This window comes from Plasmodium gonderi (genome assembly GCF_002157705.1).
Source record: "Plasmodium gonderi DNA, contig: Chr09, whole genome shotgun sequence".
Classification (NCBI taxonomy): Eukaryota; Apicomplexa; class Aconoidasida; order Haemosporida; family Plasmodiidae; genus Plasmodium; species Plasmodium gonderi.
The window spans coordinates 1,574,673-1,600,606 of NW_021628934.1; the positions used below are offsets into that span (position 1 = coordinate 1,574,673).

The following is a 25,934-nucleotide window of genomic DNA, read 5'->3' on the forward strand; positions in this document are numbered from 1 at the left end:
AAAAATAAAAAAAATAAAATAACCGAATCATATGCCAAGACAGATTTATACATTAAAATTAATATGTCTTATGGTAACACAGGTAATCCAAATTAATCTTTTAAAAATTTATATAAAATTTTTATGACTGACAAGATAAAAATTATTTAACAAATTCATCCATAGACCTAGTACCATGTATTTATAAACATTTTTCCGAAAAATAACCCTCTCTTTTACTCCCCAAAAAAAAGAAAAAAAGGTCAGGGAAAGTAGTAAAAAAAAAAAAAAAAAAAAAAAAAAAAACTGTAAAATAATAGGAAAAAATACATGAACAATATAATTTAAAAAAAAATGTAGTCTTATAGCAAATTCAAAGAAATAAAAAAATGCAAAATACGAACCTTTTAATTGCAAACAAGAAATGGTGAATAAAAACACAAAAACATGAAATATAGAATAGAAGACTTGATATTAAGATATTTAAGAATGCCATAAAGAACAATACTAATTTTATCGCCTTTATATCGCTTTCATTTTCATTGATATAGTCACAATGTAGAATAATTTAAACCGGTGCTTACATTATTACCCCTATTGATATTGAACCAAATTGGAATAGTTTATAGGAGAAAATGACATTTCATCATAAATGTTTTGGAAGAATAAAAAGTTTTCGTTTTGTTATATTTTATACGTATATGTATATACGTGTAAACATTCCCTCTTTCTTTTTTTTTTTTTTTTTTTTTTTTGATGTTTCGTACCAGTTTGGGGCACACCTATATTACACTTGTCACTTTTCCCATCATGAGACATAACAACACGTTCCACAAATAGCGATAAGAGCAAAGGTCCTTCTCCGCTGCATTAAAAAATTTGCTTTTAATTCTGCAAGTATATGCTCGCTTTAGGAATCTCAAATGTTTTCCCATTTTTTGGAAATTATACGTAAAAAAATTATTTTATTTTTACAATTTCTGCCCTTTTTCCGTTTTTCCGTTTTTCCGTTTTTGCCGTTTTTGCAGTTTTTGCAATTTTTACAACTTTTATAATATATTTTTTTTCTCCAATTTAAAAAAAAAAGTTTAAAGATTAATAAAAAAAAAAAAAAAAAAAAAAATGGGAGGGAAGAACACTTCATTCAAGAATTAACATATGTGTATTAACAAGTATGTAGACACGCATACATATTTAAGCTTATGGAGAAAGGTGAAACGTTATTTATAAATTTGTTGATTTCGCCTTTTCCACAATGTCTTTTGCATTTTCTTCAGGTTTATAATTTGGCAAACCCATTGACTTTGATGTATTTTATTTAAAAGGTAAAAAGAAATTATTATAAAAAAAATACATATACATATACATATATATATATATATATATATATATATATATATATATAATAAAATAATAAATAAATACGTAATGACAATAAAAAGACAGTTTTTCTTCCGCTGTTTGGATGCTCACGTATCAGCATTTTCATAAGATGAAGGGAAATATTGCTTTTCTGTTTCTATGAAAAGGGGAAATAGCGCATGAGCTGGAGATTGGAACACTTGTATGGGTTATCAATCTTTTAGACACGTATGCTTCATACATGCGTTTAGGGTATGTTCATTCAAGTAATTCACGTATGCATTTTCAACACAGTTTTGTATATGCATTTTTTTACTTGGGATAATTAGGAAATTCTCTCTTGTAATTATTATGTTTTTTTAATGCCCAAATTGCCATCTGCGTTGTAGCAACTATGCTGAAAAGATAGCCTGCAAAAAAAAAAAAAAATTTCAAAATAAAAATAAAAAATGAAAATATGTGCCTCAGAAGCAATTCAATATAGTGTTGTACATGTTTAAGACTCATTTGTTAACTTTGAGACATGGAACATTTCTGCTTGTTATAAATGAAAATTTCCTTTTCTTTACCGGTTAATGTATTTATTATTAGTGCAAATATGATCCATATTAACGATTCATAAAAATAATTTGCACATGAAATGTAACTGAAGCCATATCCGTGTGGTATTCCTCTGTTTTTGGTACCTTCAAAAGGGATGTGTGTATGTGGGGGAGTAACATGAGATTATGTAACTATGTCGTGATTAAAGAAGTAATGTAATATGAGACGTACATAGGGATAAGAAACACACGTATTCATTTCAAAAGTCTACTAAGAAAATAATATGAACATGAGGGAATAACCCACAATTATACATAAATTCATACGGTTCCATGTTACAAACATCTCTAAAATGATTACACAATTGAATGTCTTACCTCTTGGTCTTAAATTTCTTAATATCAAGTGGCACTTTAAATTTAGAAATTCCAAAATCTACATAAAGGGGAAATATAAAAGTATAAATTTATGAACGTTCATACATTTTTTTTTTTTTTTTTTACTCCCGCTTCTTATGACATATTTAAGAGCACATTTAACTACATAATATAAGTTAACAAAAAAAAAAAAAAAAAAAATCTTCTTATATATTCTGCACGTGTGAACGAAATCTTACTAATAAGACAATAAAAATAGAATAGACTATGGCTGGTTTTGTTTCTATACAGTGTGGCTTATACAAGGGGTGAAAGAGGTAATAGCCAATATTTACGCCACATAATACCCTAAAAAGGAGAATGTACCAGGAGGAGGGGGGGGGGAGAATTCGAAATGAAGGGTAAAATATATGTATATATATACATACATATATATACATATACATATATACATACATATACATATATACATACATATACATATATACATACATATACATATATACATACATATACATACATATATATACATATATACATACATATACATACATATATATACATATATACATACATATACATACATATATACATACATATACATACATATATATATATGTGCACAGGGGGAAATGATTTTATTATATACAGGGACGGGCATCGTAGAGCGCTACAAAGGTAACAGGGGAAAATGATACACCTCTTGCATTTACTGCAAAGTAGTGTAACTTATCATGCAATGGGGGAAATTTACCAGTAGTGGCCACAATTTATAGGAACCCTAGTTATTGGCATAGTGGCATTGCTAAATCGATGCACAAACATAGATTCAAATTCTCTTTTCAAAAAATGGAATAACAAAAACCATAGGGATAAGCTGCATTCAGTTTTTGTAAACAAAAAAAAAAAAAAAAAAAAAAAGAAAGAAAGGGAAAAAGAAAGGGGAATATACAAATTTGTAATCAATTTTCGATGATGAACAGGAATTAATATATCCTTCATGTATTTCCAAAAAAAACAGGAGGTATAAATATACACAAGTATAATCTACATCTTGTGCACAAGCTTACATTTGAATAATGTTTTTATTTTTATTCGCTTGGGGATAAATATATTTGTCACAAAAATAAAAAAAAGGAAATATAAAAATTGGCCCCAGATATTCTATCACGTAAACTAGTCGCCATGATATCTGTACACCTATAGAGGGGAATTGTGGGATGTCTAATAAAGATTGAGACATTGTAAGAGTTTAGTTTAAAATGTCTCTACTTGAGAAAACACTTCAATAAGCACTCGAGAATCTATATGTGAGTGCATGAATGTGCATTGAATGGCCACATGTGCACATAGTCGAAGGCGCCCACCAAGATCCTTAAATATCAATATGTCACTATCTTTTATTCCATTTTCATTGAATGTTCCACTTTTTAGAGTTTTCCCTGCCGCTATAAAAAAAAATAAATAAAATAAAAGTGTAAGACCTTTTTGAATAGTAGTATCGCCATAACATTTTCGATTGTGCATTTTCTGTGATCATAGAAAAAGTTCAGTGACAAGTTTTTTCTCCATCCGAGTTCTCGATTGTATACATATATATGTATATATAATAATACTCACAAATAACGTTCACATATGTTCACGTTCCTGTTTGGGGCATATAACCCCATTTCCATTTCTCAACATTTATAATATATATTCCCTGCACCCTCCGCATGTAAGCATACATATATATATATATATATATATATATTTTTTTTTTTTTGTGCATAAAAATTATACCACTGTCTAAATTCCACTTCTGCCTCTCGGGGTAGTAATGATCTGAAAATAAAACGGAGGAAAAACGTTTTTCATATGAACTGTTTTTTTTTTTTTTTTCTCCTCCCTATTTATGCTGGTGTCGGGCATGCAACATGTACTGTGCCATATGTGGCGCACCAAACACGGTATTATATGAGAAACACATAACACTTGAATGTGTGTTCATCAATAAGTAATGATTTTCTTCTATGGTTCTCTTACACTTCTTATAATATATTTCCTTGAACTGGTCAATGGTGGTTGATGGGCTTAAGTCAAAGCAGTCTATAAATTTCCCGTTCCTCTTTTTCAAAATAACTTTCATTTTTTTTTTTTTTTTTTTTTTTTTTTTTTTTCCTCTTTATGTCAATTTTTGTTTGTTCTTAAACCAGTTGTAACTAAAGTTATATTCTATATTTGAGTTTTATTAATTACAATTCTGTGATTATTATTCATATATTTATCACACATCACGGGTATTATCCTTTCAAACAGAATAAAACAAGTGCCGATTCTTTAAATTTCGTGTTGTGCATGGCGCCGTGCATATCGCTGAATATCTGTTGTTAAGTACTTTTCACACAAATATACATATGTGTATTTATATAAGTATATCAAAACCAAAAAACCCCGTGTTGCAGGAAAATTGAAAAACGATATACACAATAGTATGCGCGCTTATGGCTCACTTACAGCTTACACAAACAAAAGTGAATTTATTTATGCACATTTACGAACACATGTTTGCATATGATTGTTCATATATTCATGTGTATGCTAGTTCATATGTGTTTTCTAATAACTATACCGCTTATGCGTGTGCCTCTTATATGTGTGGTCTTCAAGTATGTGCTACTTATGTGTATATTTTTACTATACATACATTGGAGAAAAAAAAAAAAATGTAAAAAAAAATGCTGTAAGCTTCAAGCACAAATAGTTTACCCTTGTTATATGTGCTTTTCTCACGTCAACAAATGTTATAGCATTTTTTTTTTTTTTCCGTTTTTGACACGATAAATGTTAAAGCTCTTTTATTTTATTTTTTTTTTTTTTTCTGTTTTTGTTCTTTATTTAATCACCTTATATGTTTCAATAATCAATATTTTTTATGACACCTTAGTCATTGCATCCTTTTTACGACATATTGTTATGCATATTTATGTACATATATATGAATATTCATTCGTGACACATTTATGTTTCATGCTACTACTTTACTAACTGTGGTAACCTCTTGCCCTCTTTTAGTTTTAATTTTAACTTTGTTTTGCTTTATTTTGCTTTGTTTTGCTTTACTTTGATTTATTTTATTATTTTATTTATTTATTTTTTTTTTTTCTTTATTGCACTTTTTAATTTGAACAGAAAAAAAAAAAAAAAAAAAAATTGTGTAATGTTTAGCCTTGGATAAGAAATCAGATCTCACATTTGCATGCGTACACAAATTTTGTGTTATGACATATTTCACGTTTTGGGAAATAATAATAAAATGGGGAACGGAAAAGAAGGTTAGTTCTTGAAAAAGCATAAAGGAATACAGTCATTTATTTAGCGATCCATTGCACTGCTCAAGTAGTGGTAAGGTAAGTAGCATTACACAAGTAACACATTCGAATCACTGCCTCTCGCAAGCAATAAATTTCACATATTAAAAAGAAAAAAAAAAGAGAGGGTAGGAGAGAAGAAAAAAAAAAAAAAAAAAAGGAACTTATTTGATCAACCATGTATAAAAACAAATATATCAAGATTCGGCATATTCTGAATCATTTCATGTCTTCCTCAAACGTGAAGTACAAATTTTGGGTTTCAGAACTTTTATATAATTTTAGAGAAAGAGTTATATTTGCCTTGTATTCATTTTGGTAACCAGTCCTCTGACCTGTTGGTCAACTTGTCTTCTACCCGCTCTTGTTTGCCTTTTATTCTTGTATTACCTTTCCTGAATTGTAATTTAAGATGACGATTTCTTGAAAATATTTATTTTTTCCTTGCTTATTAAATTGGTGGCATTCATATATATTACAAATGTAAAAAATGGGTAACATCTCATTCATTGTAATTTTTAACACCACTATTAATTTATATATTAAAGTTAAAAAAAAAAAAAAAAAAAAAAAAAAAAAAACACTTTAGATAATCTCCATTCTTAAAATATACATTTGCATAATGTTTTTTTTTTTTTTCCCTATTCCCTGCCACTTAAATTCGTGATGATTTTTATTTACGGCAAGGTGAAAGACAAATGGACATGAATAAAAGGTAACAAGAAGCTGAAACGTGTAATTCATATTCTTGTGAATATTTTAAAATCTTCATTTAAAGAAGTATATAATATTTACTTTATATCTTTTAAGCAATTACAATCCTGTTCTAGTAAAATCGCTATTGTACCTTAATACATGACATTATATTTGCATGGGAATGGAATTGGAAATGCATTTAATGCATTATGCAAATGTATTAACATGGCTAATGAGGCACGAAAGGGGAAAAAAAAAAAAAAAAATACAACATTTTTCTTTCGTAAAATTGGATTATTTATTTATTTGTTTAACATTACATTTTTTTTTTTTTTTTATATTATAGCACATTTTGACATATTAATATGTGGAAATTTTGTGGATGAAAAAGTGCAGAATACCTGTACGAGTGCTCATTCGTCCTTACACATGTAGGCATTCAAATAAAAAATAATGTAACGCAAAAATAAAAAAAAAAAAAAAAAAAAAAAAACATACACACTTTTTTTTTTTATGTCTTCTTATGTCTCCCTTTTGTGCAACTTTCCTTTGTCTTAATTTCGTTCATGAAAAATCAAAATTTTAATTCATAAGGAGAAAACAGGAAATCGCCTATAAAATGCATAAACATGCGCAAAGTCGAAAAAATGGGACGTTCGCAGGGAAATGATAAAATTTGGGGTATATTTAATACGAAGCAATTTAAAGGATTCACTATGATAACACAAACTTATGATGACATCATATTTTTAAATATGCAAAAACGACAGATTTTACATGGAAATAATATTTTACACGGAAATTATTTCTACACTTCCATAAGGATACTTACTAGTGCTGTTATAAAGGTACATATAAAACGTAAAGTCGTTTCATGTTGAAAGTGTAATATATAATTTACGTAATTATGTGAGTGTACGTTAAATCAAAAAAAGGATAAAGGTGAATTGTAATTATTTTCACAAGAGGTAACTTTTTTTCTTTTCTTTTTTTTCCAGGTTTAACTTTAGAATTGGAGTCTTTTTTTCGAAGGTCTCCTTTACGCAGCATACATATGATTGTACATGTCTATGCTTATGTATGTGTCTACGAATAAGTGTACTATTCTTATGCATATACAATATATGTATAAATGTATATGCATATGTAAAACATAAAAAAATCATACATATTCTACGTACACATTAACATACAAGTGTTACACAAAAAAGAACAATTATTTGCCTGAACAGAAAGTTTTTTTTTTTTTTTTTTTTTTTTTTTTTTTTTTTTAAAAAAAATCTTATATGACATTATTTGTTTCATAGTTAGATGATCGTAAGAAATTTGGCTTACATAGTAAATGCTTTATGCACCTCATAAACCCGCGCAATTTTTTTTTTGGCCATTTATTTAATAAAATAAGAAGGTAAAAAAAAAAAAAAAAAAAAAAAAATGTAAAAGAGGGAAATGAACAAGAACATAACAGAATAAATATAAATTGCTTCAGTATGCGTATCATAACCTTAGAAAAAATGGGAAAATTCTGTTAACGTGTATAACATTTCATTTTTTTTTTTTTTTTTTTATTTTCCCTACTTTGTAAAAACGTTTTTTACACATGTGTAAGCATATATTGTGTATATATATATACATACACATATGCATATATATGCTGTAAACGAATGAACATATTTTAATTCCTTTTCTTTTTTTTTTTGGAGTAAGCAAAGGGGAAATTTTTAATTTATAATTAAATTGTGTAATTGTGCATACATAAGCGCTTTTTTTTGGTTCTAAGTGGGGAATACATCATTGTGTATATAATGCGAAGTATTTTCCATATGTTATATATACATGCTTATGTATTTGTACTTTATTTATTTTATTATTTTACCATTTTATTTATTTATTTATTTTTTTTTTTTTTTTTTTTGAGTGTAATGATTTTGAAACACCATGCTTTCCCCCCTTTTCCTCCAGTTATTAATCATTAATTTTTAATTACCTTCGTCTGCTTCTCTTATGGTGATGTTTATAATACAGAAATAAGGGGAGCAATAAAAAATAATAATGATAAAATATGGTGGATAATGAATATCATAATGTTCGTAATACATCAAGCGAAATAAATTTATTGGACCATTTAGGTAATTAAAAAAAAAAAAAAAAAAAAAAAAAAAGCAATAGTAACAGTAACAGTAATAGTAACAATTTTGCGAATTTCCACTTAACGAATGAGTATACAAATTTAAAAAGCGCAAATCAGGGAGGAAGCAAAAAAAGACAGATGCATGCAAAGGGAAACATCACAGAACAAGAGCAACGCACGTTGCACTTTAGGGAACGAGTTATATAATGCTTCCATGAATGAATAAAAACCACATTTTACGAGAGGAAAATTCATTAATTCGTTTTTTTTTTTTTTAAATTTATTTTGTTTTATTTTATTATACACATTGTATCATGTCACCTGTATATATTTTCATTCCCGTATTTGTGCAAACAGATGAAAAAGGATTTAACTTAAATCCCTACGAGGACACAAAGACCAAGACAAATGAAATTAATGATAGCACTGGGAAACATACATCCGAAATGAAAAGAAACACATCGAGGAGTGGAAGCATTAACTTATATAACAACATAACTGAAAGTCTTTCAAAATTAAAAACGATAATAAAATATGATCAGCAAGATGATGTGAATAATGGAGGAGAGATGCAAGAGAAGGAAATAAATGAAGCAGGATGCAGCAAACCAATTAAAGACAGTCCTCAAAATACAACTAAGATTTCGTTCTTGGATAAGAAAAAAATTATAGATGATGATTCTTCTCACATAGAAAAAAAAGAAAAGAGAATGAACAAAACGAGTAACAAGGAAAGGGAAATGCTAAGAAGGATAGCGAAGGCCAATTCATTAAAAAAAATAGAAAAAAATATAAATCTTTTGCTGAAATCAGATGATGAAGAGAAATCGGATGAGGAGGATTACGATAGAGTTCACGCCGATGTGACGCACAGTACCCACGAAAATATGGGGAAGGATCAAATAGACATGTCTCTGATGTCTTCAGACGATCTTAAAAAGGAATTTAGTTTTTATTCTCTGAGTGAAAAGAATAGTCTCCATAAATTTTCTCTTCAAAATAACGACTTGCTGGATATGAGCGGAATTTCACAAATATCGAACATGTCAAATGTGTCAAACTTCACAAAACAGCTAAAACACAAAGACGTAGCAATAAATGATAGCAGCTCTTCAGTGAGCTCTTTTACATTTAATGGAAATGCAAGTAATTTTATAGCAAGGGAACTGATTGGAGAAGAGGAGCATGAAATAAATCCAATTATTAACATGAGCAATGATAATTGTGTAAAAAATTATAATAAAATCATCGGGGGTGCAACAAATGATATGGAAAAGAGCATACTGAATAAAAAAAAAAAATCAGATATATATATAGGCATAGACAATAATAGTAATAATAGTGGTACGTATTATGAAAACAGTTTAAAAAGTAATAGGAGCAATTTAGGAACTAGTCGTCAGAATACCTTAGATGAAAGTCATAGAACATATTTTGGTAGTGGAGATTATTTTGATCCAAATTCAAGTCAGACGAAGGTAGCTAAAAATACGTTACATATTCAGGAACTTTTACATAAAAAGAATTCAGAACTGGATGAATCGCTTTATAATCAAAAATTCAGTAAAATAAACTACAGCAATAACTCCAGTTGGTTAAAAAATAAGGAAACAAGTTTTCCAGAAAATAGTCAAAAAGATATATATAAAAATTATATCAATCTGAATAGTAGTAACAGTTTGGGTAAAGTAATTCTACCGAATAATGGGAATGATTTGGATCTGTCGTTTTCTTACATGAATGTAAAATTGGGGGAAGACATAACAAATGAACATGTAAAAACCAAAAAGGTAGATGAAAAAGGGAAAGAAAACTTACACTACATGCCAAACATCGATTTTGATAATAACATTTTTAAGAATTACAACAAAGAAAAAAAATTAAAAGAGGATAAAACTTGTAACAACAATTTGGAAAAAAATTTATTTACTGAGGACCGAATGATGAATGTACACACCCATGATGGTTCATCTGATGATGTTCTATTGAAAGATGAAAAGAATGCCACGCATCCTATTAGTGAAGATGATGTAAATAGAAAAAATGTTAACGAAATTTACAAAAAAATAAATTCTATTTCCTTGCTAAATGATCTTAGTTTAAACAAATTGGAGAGTCTAAATAGTAGTATTATGGATATGTATATAAAAAATAACCAAGATAATAAATTTCTCGATGATGTAATTTTGGATGATAGTATTTTTATTAAATCTAGTAGTCTTCACAAGGAAGAAATAGATCTGAATATGAACATCCCCCATGTGGATATACCTAATGATGATTATAAAAATAAGTTCTCTTTTCCATCTGATTTAGATTCAGCGGATAGTATTTTTAAAATTTCCCTTAGTTGTAATGAAGTGATTCTTCCGAACCACCAAATTGGGGTTCTAAAAAATGAACATGTGCAAAATGGTGTACATTTAGGAAGTAGCCGATGCAGAAAAAAAGACACAAATCTTTTGGATGATAAACAATTCAATGGTGTAGGAGAAAAGTCAACATGTGATGAACCCTCTGGAGAGGTACCACGACGAAGAGGTGCTTCAAACAGCTATTCGAAGGAAAGATGTTGCAACAAAAAGGATGGAACCTTAGATAACCATTTGGATAGAAGTCAACTGGACAGAATCGATTTGGATAGAAGTAAACTGGACAGAATCGATTTGGATAGAAAACAACTAGACAGAATCGATTTGGATAGAAGTAAACTGGACAGAATCGATTTGGATAGAAGTCAACTGGACAGAATCGATTTGGATAGAAACCAACTGGACAGAATCGATTTGGATAGAAGTAAACTGGACAGAATCGATTTGGATAGAAGTCAACTGGACAGAATCGATTTGGATAGAAACCAACTGGACAGAATCGATTTGGATAGAAGTCAACTGGACAGAATCGATTTGGATAGAAGCCAAATGAACAGAATCGATTTGGATAAAAGCCAACTGAACAGATGTGAATTGAGTAAAAGCAAACTGAACAGACAGAAAACTTCGCCCTTGGTAGATAAAAATGATTTGCTAAAAAATATATCTAACCCAAAATGCAGTTATAACAATGATACAGAATCAAGGAAAGCGAAAACTTCCATTTTGTATAAAATCCCCCAATATACCAGTGATCTAGAAATCAGTGGAAGAGACAAATTTGTGAATATCATCAGTCGATCTTCTCCTAACAAAACAGATATTATAAAACATTTTCCAAAATATGAAACACATACTTATGGTGATAAATTAGGGACAAATGAGTTGGAAAATTGGAAAACATTATTTTTTAACAATAAATTTTCTGACAAACTCAAGATATTTCGTAACGCCCCATGTAGAAATAGCGGATTAAACGAATCATCAAGTCAGAATTTAATAGATGATCACTTGAAAATGGAGGATTCTTTAAATTATATCAATCAAAATAATTCCACTAAAAATGTTGTTAACACTTATCCTCATGTGATGAAGATGAAGAAAGAGGATCTTATGAATCCATTAAATTCATCAACATCTGTTCCACCACATGATGATAAATCCAGGAATGCAATCCAACATCACAATAAGAGGAGTACAGCCATGGGAGCAATCAGGAGAAAAAGAACCATAAGTGATTGTGAAGAGGAAAATACTAGAGCGGATATGTTCAATTCCATTGACGAGCATAGAAACGAAGGGAATCTGAATCACGATAGCAGAAGAAGTGAATTATATGAAAATAGTACATATGACTCGACGAAGGAAAAATGTACTAATATAACTAACGTCGATGTGAGAGAGAAAAACTTGTTCATTAGTCGAAGCAAAAGTAAAAGTAGTAAAAATGAATGGGGAGAAATTGAGAATGTTGAGTGCAACGAGGAACAGAGTGAAAGAGACATAGTGAGAGAAGGACAAGTTATTCCGAAAGACATGGTGCTGCTGGCCAATTCGAAGAAAGCAAATGAGGGTATAAACGGGATAAGGGGTGCACACGAGGTTAGGAGTAGAAGTAGGAGTGGAAGTAAAAGCAAAAGCAGAAGTAAAAGCAGAAGCAGAAGCAACAGTCAAAGCAGCGGTAGAAGCTCGAGGAACAATTTCGAACTCCCCAATGAAGGGGTCGATAAAAGCTCAAAGAACAACAGCAGAATGAAGAGCTGCATAAGTGAAAGTGTCAATCAAGTTGGAAATCTCATTTCTGAAAGTACTAGCTGCATTGAGCACATGAACGAAAGTAAAATTAACGAATCAACTTTTTCAAAACGATTTACTAATGACAAGGGAACCAGAAGAGTATCTAATTTGGAAATCTCGAATAGAAGAGAAATTGAAGGAAATGAAAATAAACATGGTTCAAATAAGAGCAAGGGTAATTTGGAGGATTACTTAGTTACAGAAATGAGAGAAAATAAAAATATTGAAGGAATGAACTATTTATCACATCAGACTCAGGATAATACAATTAAGCACAGCAATATGACTAGCATGCCAGACATACTAAACTTTGACGTAGATAACAACTCTGCCGTTTTTTTTTTTGATAACATACATAATTCATCAGAGTATGATTCAATACCTAAGCCTTTGCACAGTTCATACTTTACTAATAAGCGAAAATTTTCTGATACTATAAATGAAGTGACCAGAACAGGTAGCCAAATGCTGAATGAAAAACTTGTTTTTTCTAAGGGAAAAACTGGGACAGGATCTCAGACAATGCCCATTATAGAAATGCACAATTTTACCACTCCTTTTAGCATGTATGGAAAAACAAATAATGACAATAATCATAATGAAAATAAATTTGAAAGGGATATAACACTTCACTACACAATACAAAGAAAGATGAGTGATGAAGGAATTTTAGAAAAAAATGCACTTTTAGCGAATCAGTCCAATTCTTGGAATGACTTAACATTAAATGAAAAAGAAAAAACTCTCTCTATCGATCCAAGTGGGATGATAAATCAAAGAAGCAATTTTATGAACGATCCTGTAGTTAAGGAGTATGATTATAACGACAAATGTAACAACACTGAGAGTATTATCAGAAATGAAGAATTACAGAAAAAAACAGGTCATGTTGATAAAAATTTTCCGCTTCATATTTTCAGCCAGCCGAGCGGAACACTTACATATACACAAAATGACAGAAAAGAAAAGAATGAAAAAGGGACAACAAAAACTAATATACCAAGTGAGTTTAGTAACGATATATTAGAAACGTGTAGCACCAGTTACACTTTTGAAAAAAATGAAAAGAAATTTGAGCAGAAATGTCAAACAGAAAAATCTGATGCATACATTTTTCAAGGGAAGAATAAAATAAGAGACCCTATATATTCAGTTAAGGAAAAAATGGAAACAAAGTATGATTCGATAGATATACTAGACATGATATCAGGAAATAGAAATACATGTAAAGGAATTGCACCAAATAATGATGCAGAAAAAAAAGAATTTACTAAATGTTATGATAAAAGAGATAATTCATTTTTGGTACATGATGAGACAAACAATAGAATGGTCACATCATGTACTGATGAAATTGGGAAAACATTTTTTGGATCACAAAAAGGATGTAATATTTATACAGAGAAAAAATTTAGCACAACTGATTTTATCTCTCCTAGTATAGTTGGTTGTATGAAGGACGAACACATTGATATGAAGAATCACCATGAGTACACTGAGTATGATAAGACCAACTTTTCCAAGAATTTCAATGTAAATATGTACTCTCGGAATGGTGCTAATTGTAACGACAATTTTATTGACGATCGTTTGTACAATAAACCAAGTGAGAATAATAAAATAGTGGATGTCTCGAGGGAGAAGATTGTAGAATATGTGGGAGAGGCAAATCCTGAGAACAGCAACAAATGGAATGTATACTACAATCGGAGTGGAGATAACAAATGTGCAGATAATCATTGTGCAAGCACGAACAGATTTAATGATCGCGAACAAAATTATGCAAGACAGAGTATAAACGGCCGTGCATATACTGTTATGGAATATGAAAATTATTTAGATAATCTCATGGAGGATAGAAACAAGTCCAACAAAGGTAATATTCATGATTATCACTATGATAAGGATTTCAGTTTGGGTAAACGGGAAGATCATTCATATTGGAGTGATTACAATTCTCATTTGATTAATAATGAAGAGCGTTGTGGAATCAATGAATATAATGAAGGTTCATGTCTCAATTCTATTAAGACACAGAAGGAGGCACATCATAAGAGCGACGTTTGCAGCGGGAGAGACATGCACTATAGGAGAGACAAAGGAAAAGACACCATTCTGAATTTCACTGAGATAAATACTAGACAACAAGAAAATGATGATGATAATTTTCAAACAAAACAGAACTCACTAAATGGAAAATTTTTGTATGAAAAGCTGGAACCCTCAGATATGCTTCAGTCGCATGGTATAAACAATCCAAAGGAGGAAGTTACAAAATTGAATGCACATCTAAGCAGAGACGAAAAAGAAGTTCATTCATGTGACATTCCTACTAGGGAAGAAGCCGCTTATGGCAGCAGAAAAGACAGTGTATTGCACAAGGTTAACGAGAAAATAACCATGTCCAATTTTTCACGAGATCGAGCTCATTCTACATATGTTGAGCATCAGAAAGGGAGAAGCAGATGTGAAGATCAGAGAGAAAGAGGCAGGTGTGAAGATCAGAGAGAAAGAAACACATATGCAGATGAAGAATTTTCAAAAAAACAGCTAACACAGGATTATGCGAACGATAAAAGTGAAAATAGAGATGCAAATTATTCTTTCAAACTAATGGAAAAAGGAGGGAATTCCACAAGAAGGAGGAACGTAGAAAACAATACATCGAATCTTTATCAGTTAAAAGAAAAAGAAGGAATCGAATCAGCTATGTTCCAACAAAAGTACAGTAAAAACGTCTCACGATATCATGAAGACACGAGTAATGAACAGACATATCATACTAATAAATCTTTTCAAAATGATAATCCAAACTTTGGCCATTTCGACGAAATAATGAGAAAACAAGGATATGTGAATAGCTGCATGGAAGGTAATAATAGAGAAAGACACGTCTCTAATAGGAGGCTTGAAATAAGAGAAACTTTGCACAAACATGAGTCTGGAAAATTGACTGGAGAGTTTGCTGGAGAGTTTGCTGGAGAGGTAGCTGAAGAATTGACTGGAAAATTGACTGGAGAGTTGGCTGAAGAATTGACTGGAAAATTGACTGGAGAATTGACTGGAAAATTGACTGGAGTGTTGGCTGAAGAATTGACTGGAAAATTGACTGGAGAGTTGACTGAAGAGATGATTAAAGAGGAAGATGCAAAGTATATCCCAAAGTGTGTCTCTGACATCGATTACCCATACAGTACTCAGGACGATGGAACATGTGGAGAAAGGTATGAAGAAAAATACAACAATAGGTATGGAGAAGAATTCGGAAAAGAGTATCTCGACCCATGCAACAAGCCATATGAAGAACAGCATGATGAGCGGTGTGAACATCGCTACAGAGACGGGCATAACCCCAGGAAGCAGATCACAAAGAAACATGAAAATGATCACGCCCACAAAAAATATTATATTGAGGAAGAGGAGAATGAAGGAAAGATTATCTTGACACCTTCAAACAGAATAGAAAAATCTAAAAGGGATAAACATAGTATGGAAGAAAAAAGCATTCCCAATTATTTACCTTGCCATTCAGAATTTCATTCAGCAAATATGCCAAATAGGATGTATGTCAAATCGTATACATCTTACTTAGATAACAAAGGTGATAATATATACAAAGGAAAGAACACACAACTGTTAAAATGTGAAAAAGGAAATATAAAAACCGATATCATTTATAACTATGAGGATTCTAGTTCATTATCAAATAATATGATGGGACATGTGAAATATGATTTTCATTGTTCTAGATATGATACGAAAAAAATAGGGAATTCTCACAAATGTGAACATTATATTGATGAATGTAATGCAAACGAAGCGGTTAAATGTCACACAAAATATATTCAGAAGGAGAAACATAAAAAAAAGTCGGGTGACACAATAGCAAATAATCATTTTGATGAATCAAGACATGAAAGTAATTATGTTGATAAGACACAACCGTTCCAATTCAATGAAATGAAAGGTAGTCCAAATCCATTACATTATAAAGTGATAAATGAGCATGATAAAAAGGAAATGTGTTACAAAATTGACGATAACATTAGAAAGGAGAATAAAAAATGGAATTGTAGAGGTGCAAAAAATGAGCTACCTTTTAGAAAAGCCAACACAAACTATGAGAATTATAAAGTTTCTTCTGAAATGTGTAATACTTATGATTATCATACATTTAGACATTCTGAGGGAGATACATTGTATAGGTGTGGCATGCCAAGAGATGATTTAAAAAATGATCTTACAGGAAAAGGTAGTGGTGGTAATGGTAGTAGTGGTAGAAGTGGTAGAAGTGAAAATTATAACGAAGTGCTTTATGAATTATTTCGAGAAAATATGGATAGTCAGGGAAATGAAAAGAACAGACAAGTGTTAAATAAAATTATGGATGTCATGATGAATATACAGAACGATTTGAAGGATGTAAAATACAAGCTAAGTAAAAAAAAAGAAAGAGATTCTGGGGAATGTAAAATGGCCGATTCAGCTCTTATTGCAGAGGAAACTAAAAATTTGAATTTACAGAAGATCAACGATCTGAGTCAGCCCAAGGACAATCATCAGGACTATCAGAAATTAAAGGAAGATGATAAAAGGAACACAGTGGTAAGTAATGAATGGATCGTTGGTGAAAAGGAGCGAGCCATATTTGCTCAAAATGAGAAATCTAAAATTGGAGAAACGGGACAAGCCATATTTTCTCAAAATGAGAAAGTCATTCATGAAGAAGAAAATCCACCCAAGTGCAAATCACCAAGAAAGAAAGAACTGAACGAAAGTCTACATTTGATTTTAAAAAATTTGAATTATGAATATATAAAAGACTCAACAATTAGCAAATCCAATAGGCTATATTTATTCAGCAAATTTTTTACATCTCTTTTTCATGAACATAATAAGAAGACACATAATTTTATTATGTTTAATATATATAACACAGAACAGAGAAGACAAACACACAAGGTTTCTCTTTTTTTAGAAAAAGATTACAACAATATTTACAATTTAGCTTATAACAATTTATTATTTTATTCATTTGATTGTTATAAATTTTACAAATATATAAAAAATAAATTTCAAGAGAATTATAAAATATATGAAAATTCTACTCTATGTCTTTATATATATAATAATTATGAAACAAATTTAATTAATCGATTATTTATTGAACAGAATAATTTACATAAAAATAAATTTGTGCTAAATGATAAAAGAATTCTAAAGACCTGTACAAAATATATTGTAGATTCATTTTTGTCTCTTCTAGACAAACAAGCAAACATTAAAAATGTTATTCCTTTCATGAAGAAGAGAGATTATGAAATCGACCAAAGAAATTTATACTTCTTTATCGCCAAATTTAATTTGATGGATAAAATTATTAGTGATTCTCATGGGTTTGAATGTAATAAGAAAGTCTATGAAAAACATTATTCCAATGTTAAAAATTTTGCCATTTTTTTTAAGTATATAAATGACGCATCCAATTTTTATGATTCCTTCATTGAGCCTGAGAAACCTGAACCACACAAAGATGAAGAATCTCCTGTCACTATTCCTTCCACAAATTCACCCTCTTCCGTTACTCCTTTCACTGTGATAAATGCAAAGACAGATCAAAAACACAAAGGAGACAGAAGAAGCTATAGGCTTATCATTGTGGCTTTACATAAAGGGAAATCATACAAATATGATAAAGCACCCTTTCATAATTTTATAAAAACGAGAGAAAATGATATGTACTACTATTATGATAATTATGATTCCATGACCTTTGGAAATGGCGAAGTGATACTCTTTAACTTGTCATATGCAGTTCCTTTTTATTACATAGAGTATAACAGGAATTAAGAACAAGCTCCCGCTCCCCAGGTGCAAGAACGAGGGGGCGAACAAAGGGACGAACAAAGGGAGAGCATTTCTCTCCCTTGTTATCTATGTACAAAATATAATAAAAGTGTGTCCTTAAGGTTTTTTTAAGTGTAGTATTTTTTTTTTTTTAAACAATTCTCTTTAGTGCGTATACTGTCTTTTTTTTAAACAGTTCTCTTTAGTGCATATATTGTATTTTTTTTTGAACAATTCTCTTTAATACACATACTGTCTTTTTTTTTCTTTTTTTTTTTTTTCCCCAATCCTCCCCTTTTTAATCCTTTTCTTGTTCTGTATTTTCAAGAGCACAAATGTTTATCTCTGCAGCCCCTTTTCTAATTTTGTGCATTTTCCTCACGTCCCTAGATTTGATGTGTATTTGTTCTGATCATTTTTAAAAGAGAACACATGAACGGTCTGTTAATAATAACATATTATTTATTTTTTTATTCTTTATTTTATTTATTCATTTATTTATTCTTTATTTTATTTTATTTTATTTTATTTTATTTTTTTCTTTTTCATCTCTTTTGAAAAAGCGTTGTTAATAACTTCTCATCCTTTTTAGTTAATTTGTGACACATTTATTTTTTTTAATTGGAGAATAGAAGCATAGTACAAGATTTCTAAAATGGGTAATGTCTATATGTTCATGTTCTGTTAAGATATGGAAAACACAACGTTGCTCATCATGTGGTGGCAATATCGTAATCGATTATTATTATTATTATTTTATTTTATTTTATTTTTTTATTTCTCCTTCATGCAATTTATAATTTACTATTTTGTTTTCTAATATTTTTAATGCTGTCGTGCTGTAGTTGAACTTTTCTTTTGAGGAGACTCTTTTTTTTTTCTTTTTTTTTCTTTTCTTGCGTTGTTCCAAATTATGAAAATGCAGCTTTGTTTTGGTTTTTATTTTATTTTATTTTTTTTTTTTTTTTTTTCCCCATCATATCTTTTGTATCTACACTTGGAAGAATCTTAGGAGAGTGGTACATGACTACACATGGAGTTGGAGTAAAATGTATATGCAAACGAATGTTTTCCATATAAAACAAAAAAAACAAAAAAAAAAAAAAAAGAGAAGATTAAAAAAAGAAAAAAAAAACAAAAAAATAAATATCTAATGTATATATTTTATGCCTTTTACTCGTAACACATTTTCTTTTTGACTTCCCCTCGAAATGTATTAGAAGTTTTTTTATTTTTATTTTTCCCACGCGATTAATTCATTCTATGATTGTTGTAGAATGTCTTGTGAAATGCTATAGAATGTCTTGTGAAATGCTGTAGAATGTCTTGTGAAATGCTGTAGAATATCTTGTGAAATGTTGTAGAATATCTTGTGAAATGCTGTAGACTGTCTTCTTTTTTACCAATTTTTTCCTCTTTTTTCATCTCTTTTGTGTATCGTGGACAAGCGGCATAAAATATACGTTCATCTGAAGCTGCATGTGAAAAAGTTCACGTACAAACAAGGGTGCAATAACTCTAAGGCACTAATTGTGAGATTGGTTTTCCTGTCCTTTTTATTTCTCCTGTAGGTACTTCGACATTATGAGAAAAGAAGTGATTAATTTTTTTGTATGCATTTTTCTATTTTGCTTCATGTTATGTAGTCTAGGAAGGGGAGGTACCCAACACAAGGAAGGAGCAGCAGAAGTAGCAGAAGCAGCCGAACCCACAACCCATCTAAACAATTTGATAGAAACGTGCATGCGAATCAGTGAAGGAATAACATACTATGAAGATGAGTTGAAGAATTATAAGTACGATGATCAATGTTTTCCTTATCGAGAAATTGGGAACTATGTTTTAGAAAAGCATAACTTAAGCAGTTATAACTGCTATAGGAAAATCCAAAAACCTTTATGCAAAATGAGCTACACCAGTATTACAAATCCAATGGTAGAAGAAATCGATGCCAACAAGAGTTGCCATAAACATATTAAGAAATATACGAATGAGGAAAATGAGAATGTTATTTCAAATATATCTCAAGATGAAGAACATGTAGTTGTGAAAAACAATAGGGAAGAAAAAGGAGAAACTGGTAGAACGAATGTTACATCCATGATGGACACGATAAATGAGAATACAAGAAATAAACATATATCAGAGGTAGACAATATCAATGTGGGATATCCCCAGTGTGTAAGAACAAAGGAACTATTCACTTCTCTACTATTGCAGTGCTTAGAAAATGGATATGGAAATCCAATGTCTCATTGTGCTTCATTAGACATGAAAAAAAATGTTATTCTAGATGGTGAACTATTTTGTCAAAGTTCCTATGAAAGGAGAAGATTGGAAATGGAAGAAGATGGTGTGCATAAATCTATATATGGAAATAATTATAAAAAATATATAATTAAAACGTTCGATTTTAAGAAAGACGAAATGGATAACTGCATCGATATGGTAAACATATTTAATCAATGTTCAATTGTTGAAAAAAGCATATTTCCACAAAAAAAACCTAACGATTGTATTCAACAAGGTGTAAAACATTTTTGTAATGAAAAAATTCAAAAAATGGATGATGTAGATTACATAAACACCTGCTCAGATATTATATTGCCATATTTATTAATCTCTAAATATAAAAATAACACATATTATCAGTTGTGTCATAACATTAACGATTATGCCAATATGTTGAAGAGAAAAAAAAATCAATTTTTAAAAAAAAAAAAAAAAATACAAGAAAATGTGAAACATATGAAATTAACACAAAAACTGTACAAAATAACAGAATACATTTTTCAAACCATGTATGATGAAACGGAGAAGTACAATGTAGACATAAATGATTTATTTAAAAATTTAAAAAACATAAAAAGGGTTCACCTACCTAATGAGTATATGTCAAAATTAAACAATGTTAATCAAGGAATAGCTTATTTAGAAAATTTAATAGACAAAATGGTTTATCCAAACTTCAACAAAAGCAGCATTCATCAAAATATTTTGCTTGTTAATGAAACAAAGGAATACATAAAGAATATTCTTGACATTCAGAAAAGTGTCTTAATCATGGCAAAGATGATTAATAAATACATTCATGAAAGACTCCATACTGGTGTTGGTCATATCAGTGAAGTAGATAACCATATTGTCTTCTTAAATTTCGATGAATTGACATTGCTGCAAAAGAGACATCAACATATGAACGAGATAATTCAAAAATATGCTGACACAGGACACGATTCTATATTTCAGTACCAAAATTCTCTAATGAAAGATTTCCATAAAGACATTGAGAAAATAAATAACTCAATTGAAATGTACACATCCCAAATTTCTTTGCTACTTAAAAAGGGTCTTGACGCATAATCGGAAGTGACGAATCCACATGTGTCTTCTTCCCAAGCAGATGTGCAACCCTTTTACGATAGTGCATATATGAATGTGCTTAATTACAAAAAAGGTGCACAACATATCAGATATGGGTGAAGTGGTGGTGTAAGATTCGAAATAAATGTGCTCCTATAAAACTGTTTACGCATTTTTTTTTTTTTTTTTTTTTTTTTTTTTGCTTTCAGTATAATGTGATTAAATTATTTTTTAAAATACTAGAGATCAGTTAAAAAAGGAAGTAAAAAAAAGGGGGAGTAGAAATACTGATAAGACAAGTAAGAATTCATAATAAGCATAAAAGAAAAGGAAAGAACAAGAAAAAAAGAGGAGGTGACATGTTGATAAGAAAAGTAAGAATTAAAAATAGGCATTTAAAAAAAATATATAAAAGTAAAAAATTTGAATGTACTTTAAAATGCTTGAAGAAGCATAAGTAAAAATTTATTGGATAAGAGGTTAATTCAGTAAAGAAGATGTTTTTCAAAACATTTATGAGTGTAGATTCACATTCTTCAAAAATTTAATTTCCTATGAGTATGCATAGAAATATAGGTAGTAAAAAGAAAAAAACGCTCAATGCACTTTTACATGTACTACTCCTGCGTTTATAATCGCCTCTAGAACTACTACTTTTAAGAGTCTGCAAATTTATTGATGGTTTGGTCTGATCTGTGTTATTATTTTGTACACCATTATTGTTACTTTCTATTAGTTGCTGATTATTTCCAACATTCTGTGCTGAATTCATTTGTGGTAGCACTGATTCTTTAAGTGCATTTTCTATAACGGGATTCGTTCTAGGGCAATCAATTTTTGCATAAAAAAAGTAGTTTGCCATATTGTAACCCTGGTCACTAGTTATATCGATGATTATATTTCCACTGTCTATTAGATTGTTGCTTTCAGGGATAAACAGGCGTCTAAAGAGAAGAAATGGAGAAAAAACAAATTAGTGGAAAAATAATACGAATGATAGGAGCAAAATAGTTTAACGTGAAATAGCAAAATTGGCACAGGGACGAGTTACACAAAAACTGATTTTTACACATTTCCATTTTTACAATTTTCCATTTTTACAATTTTCCATTTTTACACATTTCCAATTTTACAATTTTCCATTTTTACACTTTTTCATTTTTACACTTTTCCATTTTTGAATATTCCCTCAAACACATTCTGTTGAGGATTATAATTGGCTATTACTGATAAAAGGAAAATGATTGAGCCTGGTGAATACTAAGCATTTTTAAATTAGCTACATTCAAAGGGCACACTATAGAGGGATTGTTCCCATTTGGTAACTGCTCATTTGGATTCAATGAATTATTATTGACATTGTTTATTCTAACAGATATATTAAGCCCACTAGCATTGTTGTCCTCTATAATTTTCGTTCCATATACATACAAGTTAGCCATCCTGAACAAATGCTTATATGCACCAGATGTATCTAGGAAATGGGGGGGGGGGGAAGAGAGAAGAAAAAAAAAAAAAAAAAAAAAGTTTGTATATATATATGCATGTATTTATATAAATGCATATATATGTGTTTATACAACTTCATTCCATTGATAGAGTTAATAGACATAGATTTTTTTGTTGTGGCAAGAAACGTTCATGAAATTGTGAAATAAAAATCCTGTCTACTAAGCATTGCTATCTTCTAAATATTCTTGTTTCATAAAATTTACCCGTGTTTGGTAATGCCTTGGATGCCATTTTGAACTTATTTATGTCAGGTACACATTTGGAGAAGTCGAACTTCGCCTTATCCCAGAGAAAGGACATAGTTGCTACGTTGTTCTGGTTATTCAACTGAAAAAAAGAAAGAGAAAACAAAATATGGATATGTGAATACGTAATAGAATTTAAAAAAAAAAAAAAAAAAAATATGAACATGTAATAATATTTGATAAAAAAAAAGAAAAAATATGAACATGTAATAATATTTGATAAAAAAAAAAAAAAAAAAATATGAACATGTAATAACATTTTGTATAAAAAAAAAAGAAAGTAACGAATACTGCAATACTGCCAGTTGTGATATTAACAGTAATAAAAGATAGCTTTTTTCTTCCTCTTAAGCATAATAGAATGTGTCTTTTTCATTTTTTTTTTTTTTTTTTTTTTTTATTAACATTTAAGGGGGTATTAAAACCTGATGATATAAAAATATTTTCTGTATTGAAAGTTTTCATGCTGTTGCATTGATCTTTTGAAGTTCCTAAAATGGTACACCCACCACAATACGTTAAATTTGTGCAATCTGTACCATGGGGAAGAAAAGGGAGGAGAACATAATGTGAACAAATTTTGTATCCTATATGAAGAGTGCTACACTTACACTCAGCGGAATAACTCTATAGATATTTTGTACGAATGAATATAAGGATATGTATGAAGGTTTGTGCCTGATACACGTGTTTGTGCCATACCTGTTAGTGGTACCTTCACATTACTGTCGTTTGTTAAGGGAGAGCAATTTATCGAACTGCATATCATTTCGCTTGTGTTAAATTTATCATTATTATCGATTAATTTTGAAAACATTTGTTCCGCCTTTTCTTCTACAGGGGGAATAGCCATGGCAGCACCAGATCCTGTGCTTTGATTAGAACTTGTACTTTGATTGGTATTTAAGGTTTGATTAGCATTTAAGGTTTGATTAGCATTTATGCTTTGATTAGCATTTACGCTTTGATTAGCATTTACATTTTGGCTAGCATTTACGTTTTGGCTAGCATTTACGCTTTGATTAGCATTTACGTTTTGGTTAGCATTTACGCTTTGGTTGGCATTCGCGTTATTGTCATTGAATGCAGTTACTGGCGCAGCAGCAACCCCGAGAACGGCACCCTTAGCTACATTCAAGTTATTATTGCCTCCGTTGGAGATGTTACCATTTAAGTTATTTTCCTTCATATTAACATTTCCCTTCGCATTGTTATTCTCGTTTATGTTATTATTCGCGTTCGCATTGTAATTTCCATTCACATTGTTATTACCACTCGCGTTAATTGCGCCCACGTTGTTTGCACCCATGTTGTTTGCACTCATGTTGTTACTGCTGTTCATATTATTTGGGACGTTCACTTGATTTACTTTAAGGTTATTTCCGTTCCTATTATTATTCATACTAACAGTGTTTGCACCGTTAATTCCCAAACCATTCGACATTGTACCTTGTGCGGTTTTTTTATCATGATTATGCTTCTTCTTCCTATGGTGTTTATTCACGTAATTATTGTCTTCTGTGTTTTCATGTGAATCGTTATTTCCATTGTGATTGTGTGCATGAAGGTTCCGTAAAAAATGGAAATTTTTATTATGTTCTTTTTTACTATTAGTTATATTTTGGTTTTCATTATGACTATTATGGGTGTCTTGTGATCCTGAAGAATTGGAATAACTCGACGAATCATTGTCTTCTTCTTCACCCCCATGATTGTTTTTCTCATTTTCATGCTCATTTTCATGCTCATTTTCATGTCCATTTTCATGCCCATTTTCATGTCCATTTTCGTGTACATGTCCATGCTCCTCTTCCTCTTCTTCTTCTTCATCTTCTCTTCGAATTCCATTTCGTGTGCGTAATTGTAAAAGTGATTGATAACTTTTTTTTTCTATTGAAGTATGTGGATATCTGTCGAAAAACAGATTATCATGTTTATTTTCTTGTATCACATGCTCATTTTGGATTGATATTTTATCACCAGTTTTGTTTCGCTTGGTAGATACAGCTGTTATGTCTTGAGAAATATGGAACATATTTTTTAGGGCAATTATTTTGAAAATGGAGAAATATAGCTTCAATTTCATTTTAATCGGGTGGTAGTTACATTTTATTATCTCATTTTGACTAATTCAATTTTTTTTTTTTTTCTGGAATTTTTATTAATGCGATGATCTATTAAAATTTTTTTTTTTTTTTTTTTTTTCTTTTTTTTAAGAACAAAAAAGGTTAACACGATTATTCCTTGTCCATGTGGTTATTTCACATGCATACATTCGTCTTTAGAAAAGAATGATATAAATAATCTTTCGGATTATTAGTTTGTTGTGAAAAAGATTACAGCACTATATGGCACGATGA

The 25,934-nt window shown here is 30.1% G+C and overlaps 4 protein-coding genes across 4 annotated transcripts; 2 read left to right on the forward strand and 2 right to left on the reverse strand.

Moving 5' to 3' along the window:
* Positions 1-1,464: 1,464 nt before the first annotated feature.
* Positions 1,465-4,389, reverse strand: PGO_093260 (3-oxo-5-alpha-steroid 4-dehydrogenase; the record flags this gene model as incomplete). The annotated part of the gene is made up of 10 exons (XM_028687914.1): positions 1,465-1,498; positions 1,658-1,751; positions 1,911-2,027; positions 2,262-2,319; positions 2,501-2,609; positions 3,016-3,138; positions 3,332-3,461; positions 3,629-3,709; positions 4,044-4,085; positions 4,287-4,389. The coding sequence occupies 10 exons, from the start codon at positions 4,387-4,389 to the stop codon at positions 1,465-1,467; spliced, it is 891 nt and encodes a 296-aa protein (XP_028543715.1).
* A 4,495-nt stretch (positions 4,390-8,884) lies between these two features.
* Positions 8,885-18,457, forward strand: PGO_093270 (hypothetical protein, conserved; the record flags this gene model as incomplete). Its single annotated transcript, XM_028687915.1, has 1 exon — positions 8,885-18,457. One exon carries the CDS (start codon positions 8,885-8,887, stop codon positions 18,455-18,457), a length of 9,573 nt encoding a protein of 3,190 aa, XP_028543716.1.
* Positions 18,458-20,089: 1,632 nt separating this feature from the next.
* Positions 20,090-21,817, forward strand: PGO_093280 (hypothetical protein, conserved; the record flags this gene model as incomplete). Its single annotated transcript, XM_028687916.1, has 1 exon — positions 20,090-21,817. One exon carries the CDS (start codon positions 20,090-20,092, stop codon positions 21,815-21,817), a length of 1,728 nt encoding a protein of 575 aa, XP_028543717.1.
* Positions 21,818-22,361: 544 nt separating this feature from the next.
* PGO_093290 (hypothetical protein, conserved) lies at positions 22,362-25,660 on the reverse strand (the record flags this gene model as incomplete). The annotated part of the gene is made up of 5 exons (XM_028687917.1): positions 22,362-22,761; positions 23,045-23,291; positions 23,533-23,656; positions 23,980-24,107; positions 24,277-25,660. The coding sequence occupies 5 exons, from the start codon at positions 25,658-25,660 to the stop codon at positions 22,362-22,364; spliced, it is 2,283 nt and encodes a 760-aa protein (XP_028543718.1).
* Between the last annotated feature and the right edge of the window lie 274 nt (positions 25,661-25,934).